The 5979-nt window shown below is 61.7% G+C and overlaps 1 protein-coding gene across 1 annotated transcript; it reads right to left on the bottom strand.

The window, feature by feature from the left end:
• Positions 1-370: 370 nt before the first annotated feature.
• LIM2 (lens intrinsic membrane protein 2) lies at positions 371-4336 on the bottom strand. Its single transcript, XM_025214455.1, has 5 exons — positions 4162-4336; positions 3245-3310; positions 2054-2194; positions 920-1054; positions 371-663 (listed from the first exon to the last, which is right to left on the bottom strand). The coding sequence occupies exons 1-5, from the start codon at positions 4334-4336 to the stop codon at positions 596-598; spliced, it is 585 nt and encodes a 194-aa protein (XP_025070240.1). The 3' UTR covers positions 371-595.
• Between the last annotated feature and the right edge of the window lie 1643 nt (positions 4337-5979).

The raw sequence follows: 5979 nt of genomic DNA, 5'->3' as shown, positions 1-5979 counted from the left end.
CAGGGGTGGGGGCAAGGCCACCCAGCTAGAGTCGCCAGGCAGGGCAAGTGGTGGGTGCTGATGGCGAGTAACTGAGTTGCAGCCAGGCTGCTCTGCCTCTGCTCCTCCCTGCCCATCTGCCTGCTGCCTGCCACCCCCCAGCCATTGCCCCCACCCCATCCATGCCCCACTTCCCTTCCCCACCTGTCCTCCTCCCTCAGACTGCTTCCCCCAGCTCAGGAAAGTGCAGCATCCCCAGCCCAGCCCAGGGCTCCTCTTTCCAGCTCTGGCAATGCCCCTGGACCCTGCTGGGGGCCGCAGCACCCAGACACCGTGAGGGCAGAGCTGGTTTATTGGTACAGAGATCACAGGCAACACAGCTGTGGGGCAACTGAGCGTGGGGCCTGGGAGGGAGGAGTGGGCACAGGCCGGACACGGGGCTGCAGGCGGGCAGTGCTGGGGGGTTCCCAGCCCTTCTGGGGTGGGGCTGCTGGCAGTGGCACTCAGGCACTGCAGGGCTTGGGGGTGAATCCCAGAGGCGGAGCTGCCGAGGGCTTGGGCAAGGGGAGGTGGGGGTGGGCAGGTGCACAGGACTGTCTCCCAGGCATGGGGCTCCTCAGCTGCTGGCCACGGCAGAGCTGTCCACGGATGAGTCCTTGGAGAAGGCGAACAGGTGGAACACACCTGGGGAGAGAGCTCAGGTCAGGCTGGGGCAGGGGGCAGCTCCCCTGCAGCTTGCCCTCCCCAGGGACCCCCTGCAGCACTTTGCTCCCATGGTACCGATGCCAGCTCTGGGATGAGGCTCTGGTGGGGGTTTGGACTGGTCTTGCCAGGGGAGTCCTCCCTGCCCCTCTCTTCTGTGCCCCAGACCCCCTCATCCCCCAACAGCCCAGATCCCCCTCACCCGGGAGCATGAGATGCAGGCGGAGCGGGGAGTTACCTGCTGAGATGGTGAGGATAACGCCAACCCATCCGAGGATGTAGGACCAGGAGAAGCGCCAGTCTTCGTAGCGCTTAGCGAAGACGTTCACCGTCACACCCGTGTAGATGGACAGGCCCAGCAGTGCCAGCAGCCCTGGGGGAGCACAGCAGGGACTCAGCCCAGGTGGCTCTGTGGGCTGGAGGGCATGTGGCATGGACCTGGCAGGCACTGGTCCAGCCCAGGCGGTGACAGGGCCAGGCAAGGGCCAGCGGGGTGAGGGCCCCCCGGCAGCAGCCACAATCAAGGGCTCTATGAAGGGCCCCATTGCTGGAGCCCCCAGCCCCAGGGCCAGGGAAGCAGTGGAGATGGGGTGGCTGGGGCCTCGCCCACTCAGTCATGGACATGCTCAGGACCCAGCACCTCTGAGACAGCTGCAAGGAGGTATGTGCTGGGCACAGCATGGGCCTAAAGGACCCCTTGGCTGATCCCTGGCGAGGAGGGTCCCAGTGATCCTGGGGCTGCTGCCACCTCCATGGGTCCATCTTAGCTGGAGGAGTGCCAGGGTCACCAGTGCCCAGAGTCTTTTCCCCCTAGGGAGCACCCCTTTGCAGGTGTCGCTCAGCATCACCAGCTCAGCCCCAACGAGGCTGGCACCTGAGGGGACCATACCAGCTCTGCCTAAGCCCACTGTGGTCAGCAGGATGCCCTGCCCTGCCCTGCCCTGCCCAGCAATGGCCCCATTGCCACAAGCCGGACCTGGCACTACTCTCCCCTGAGCCCATGTAGAAACATCAACAGAGCCAGACTAGGACAGACCAATGGTCCATCCAAGCCAGTATCTTGTCCCTCACAGCGGCAGGGGTGGATGCTACAGAGGGAGAGCGTCAAACTGGATGTCTCCAGGGTGATCTATGCCTATCCAGTGCCCTACTCATCTCCGTGGGTGCCCCTAAGCTCTAGTGTGCTGGGACCCGGTGAGCAGCAGTTCCCTGCTCCCTTGATCCACACCTGTCATGATTTCCTAGACCTCTGTCCTCACCCCCTCAGCCTTCTCCTTTCCAAAATACTGCACTAGCCTTTTTAGTCTCTCCTGGTCTGGAAATGGCTCCAGGCTCCCTATCAATTTGGTGGCCTTTCTCTGTACCCACGTACCGGCAATGAGTAGGGTGATGCCCGCCATGCGGGTCCGTGTCAGCCTGGCGCTGCTGGAGAAGGTGGTGAGCCCCAGGATGATGCCTGCGAAGCAGGAGAGGATGGAGAGCAGCATGAAGGCCCGTGTGGCATCCCAGAAGGCTGCAGAGAGGGGGACAGAATAGAGGAGGGGAGGCATTAGGAAGCATCTGGGGCTTGGTGACCAGCTCGAGGCACCAGGAGCTGGATCTTGTGTGTTGTGCAGATCAGGAAAGACACAGGAGCAGTCTCCAGCCCAGCCCAGGGGCTGCTGTGGAGGGAGCGAGAGGTGCTGGGCACCCGCCTGTAGGGTCCTCATGGCGGATGCCCACACTGAGACCCCAGCTAGGCTCTGAGCAGGTGAGTGCCCCTCGTTCCCTTCAGCCTGGCCCCTTGGAGAATCAGGGGCTCCTGTCCTGGGGGCATAGCCCCCGGCTCTAGCACTGGGGTCCTGCTGGGCACTGAGCCAAGGTTCCCTGTGTGTCTTTTTTTTTTTTTTTTTTTTTTTTTAAGAAAATTTTTTTTTGGTCCAAACAAAATAGCACAAATAATCCAAATCCACGAGTCAGTCCAGAACTGTAATGTGTGTTTTTTTTTTTTTTTTTTTTTTTTTTAAGGAAAATTTTTCATGGTCCAAATCAAATCAGCCAAATCAATTCCAAATCCGTGTGAATCATTCAAGAACCATGTGTGGCCCTACTACCAGCAAGCATCCTCCACCCCTGCCTGGGGCTTCAGATACTTCCAAATCCTTCAGCAGGCATCCTTAGTGCAGGCCCAAGCCCAGAGGGTTGGAGTTCAGATGCCCCTGAGTTTTGCTTGCCCTCAGCCATATGGCTGCAGGAGCAAGCTAGGAAGGAGTCTCCTATTTGCACAAAGTCGGCATATAGCCGAGATCCTCCCACTGGAAGTGAAAGTGGGAGGCTAACTATGCATGGCCTCATGGTTTTTTTCCCCCTGCTAGTAGGAAAACCACCTTGGTGGTCATGGTATTTCTGCTCCCTGTGAGTCCTGCTCCAGAGCCCACCGGTGCCCTGGAGCTGGCAGGGGATGGGGTGGGAGGTAGAGAGGCTGCTTCCAGGGCCTGGCTGGGCAAAGCCCATGGGAGCCAGTGCAACACCTGGGAGAGCCTGGAGCAGGCGGGAGAGGGCGTGAGCGGAGCAGGACGGGTACCTGAGAGGATGCGAGTGGCTGCATTTTGAATGAGGGGCATCCTTGCTACGGCCCGGAGAGCGGCTCCTGCAAACACAGAATCACAGTCACGCGGCTCCAAGCGGAGGCGCTGGGGAGGCCATGGTGGTGGCAGGGTGGGGTACACAAATGGTGCCACCAAGAGCCAGACAGGGCTGCCAGGGGGCTGTGCCAGCCAGCGTCCGGCCATGACCACTCCCACTCTGCATCATGGGGCCTCCTGCTCGTGTCCATGAGAGCAGCCTCTGGGCTGCTCTAACGTCCACGGCACATGGGCCCTGGAGGCCTGTCTCCTGTGTCTGCCCCTGCATCACCTTGCTCTGTGCCTCAGTTTGCCCATCTGCAGGGCAAGATCTGATCCTGACAGAGGGGTAGGCAGGCAGGGGTGGGAGCTGCCACACTGCTGCTTCCCCAGAGGCAGCTCCTCCTCGTCACCAATGCTCAGTGGGGTCTGGATGGACCTGGCACCCCCCAACACACACACACTTACACATGTACACACACATAGATAGTTTTGGGGGTCTCAGGCTGTGGGAGCTGCTCCTGGGAGCAGTAGGGGGAAGGCAGGAGACTGGGGGCAGAGGCCAGGTGGAAGGGGAAGGAGCTGAGCTGGAACAGTTCTGTGTGCTCCGGCCACCACGAAGCACTTGTGCACTCACAGAGGTTGCAGGCAGGTCTGGCTGGGCATCGGCCACCTACAGCCTGACTGGGCATCACCTCCTCCGGACCCAACCCCCAGCAGCCTCCTGGCTGGGCCTCACCACGGGCACCTTGGATTGGCAACACCAAGGGTGCCAAAGGCATGTGGGTGCCCCCTACCCATCTCCAGGGCCCCTGCTGTCCTCCACCGGCTCAGCCCTGGTGTGGCTGGGCTGGGCAGTGCTGCGTGCCCTGCTTACCAATGGTGATGGTGTGCACATGGCACTTTCCGCCAACACAGTAGCGCCACAGCCCCTGGTGGCTCAGGTTGCCTGAGTAGCGGTACTGCATCCAGAAGTCGGTGGCTGTGGCAACGATGAGGAGGACCAAGCCGGACACGGCACACAGCAGGCCCCCGCCCATCAGGCTGTGCATCGCGGGCTGAGCGCAGGGTCTTGGGTCTGGTGCTGGCAGCGTCCTCCAGAGGCGGAGAGAGGAGTGGGAGCTGCCTAGGAAAGGGAAGGACAGAGAAAGCATGGCCTCAGCATCCACCAGCCTTCGTGTCACATGCTACCTAGGGCACTGGGGCCACAGGTGGGGAAGTGAGATGTGGGGCACAGCAGGGCAGGGGTCCTGGGCACCAGGGTGGAGAAGCTGGTTGGGGAAGAGGGAAGGGGATGGTGCAGTGCCTGAGCCAGTGATGGGAAGGGACTGATGCTGACCAGGGCCTACTGTATTGCAGGCTTCAGTGCAGGGGCCTCAACTGGAAGTAGCCCTTGGCAATGAGCAGAGGCCCCTGGCTCCCATCTGGCCATGGAGCTAGGGAACAATGTGCCCTGGAGCCAGGCCACGGGATGCCTACGTCAGGCAAATGTGACCCCTTTGTTCCCAACAATGGGCCGCGCTCCTGATGCTTCCATGAGAAAGCACCGAGTCAGGGCCCAGGCTCTGGGCTGCTCCCACGGGGGCGGCTGGGCTGGGCTGGGGCTGCAAGGCAGGAACAAGGGCATCAGCAACCCCCAGCTGAGCCCGGGACAGAGCCCACCCCAAGCCCCAATTGCCCACCCTTACCACCCACTACAAGCGTACCCTGGCTCCACACCCTCCCCATCACACACCATCTCAGTCTTAGCACTGCAGAAAACAGGCTCCCACCCTATGCCCACCCCACCCATGCTCTGGATCTGGGGATGGGCTGTGCCAAGTGCTCCAGGGCCGAAACCCCCCTGAATCCCTTGCTGCCCCACTGGGCACATTGTAGAGGGCCAGTTGCCCTGTCAGCAGTGTCCAGTCCTGACCACGGGCTCCCTGGCCCCAGCCCAGTAGAGCAGGCAGGTGGGTTCCCTGCTGGGGAAGCCCTGAAAATGTCCGAGCCCCTGCCTGGCTGAACCACCCCAGCGTAAGGGCCTGGTCCATCAGTGACTGGCACAACCCACCTTGAGCACCTGCCAGCAGCTGGGGCACCCTCGATGGGGCTCCCAGCCATGAGGTGCCAGGTGCGATCAGCCCTGCTCACAGGCTGGTACCCGGACACTGGGACAGGCAGACACATAGATGGCTCCATCTGGGCACAGACAGGTAGATAGCCCTGGCTGGGGATGGACGGACAGATACAGTCAAGGGGTGAGGGATGGGGAGCTGTACCTTGCTTCAGGGCTTGCGGGCAGGACAGCCCATGGCTGTAGAGGGCTGAGCTCTCCCTGCTCTGTCCTGCTGCTGTGTTTGCTATCCAGGGATCTGCCGGAGGCCCAGGCAAAGGGACGGGGCAGGGCTACAGGAATGGGGCTTTTATAGCGCCCCTGCACCTGCTGCTCCCAACCCCATTGTCCCTGGGATGACAAAGGCCCACAATAGCATGGAAGCCTCTGGCAGCCGCTGGCCCCAGGCTGGCCAGCCCCGCTGGGCACGGATCTGCTGATGCAGGAGGCGCGGAGCTGGGGGCAGGGCGGCACTGGCCTTTGTGCTGGGCACCAGTAGAGCAGGGCAGACCTGTGCCCCCTCCTCAGGCTGCATTGTCCAGGAGAGGCCCCCGGGGTGCAGAGCCGGGCAAAGAAATGAATGGAGATGAACAATAGTAG

Source organism: Alligator sinensis, unplaced genomic scaffold, assembly GCF_000455745.1.
Source record: "Alligator sinensis unplaced genomic scaffold, ASM45574v1 scaffold463_1, whole genome shotgun sequence".
Classification (NCBI taxonomy): domain Eukaryota; kingdom Metazoa; phylum Chordata; order Crocodylia; family Alligatoridae; genus Alligator; species Alligator sinensis.
The sequence above is the reverse complement of the archived record's forward strand: the minus strand, read 5'-3'. Positions and strand labels throughout refer to the sequence as shown.

What these genes read in the sequence shown, in the direction of transcription:
- LIM2 (XM_025214455.1), bottom strand. Translation starts at nt 4,336, where the DNA reads ATGCACAGCCTGATGGGCGGGGGCCTGCTGTGTGCCGTGTCCGGCTTG. An exon ending in TGTGCACACCATCACCATTG is followed by an intron (nt 3,311 to 4,161) that starts GTAAGCAGGGCA and finishes CTGTGTTTGCAG; the next exon opens with GAGCCGCTCTCCGGGCCGTA. An exon ending in CATCACCCTACTCATTGCCG is followed by an intron (nt 1,055 to 2,053) that starts GTACGTGGGTAC and finishes GTGCTCCCCCAG; the next exon opens with GGCTGCTGGCACTGCTGGGC.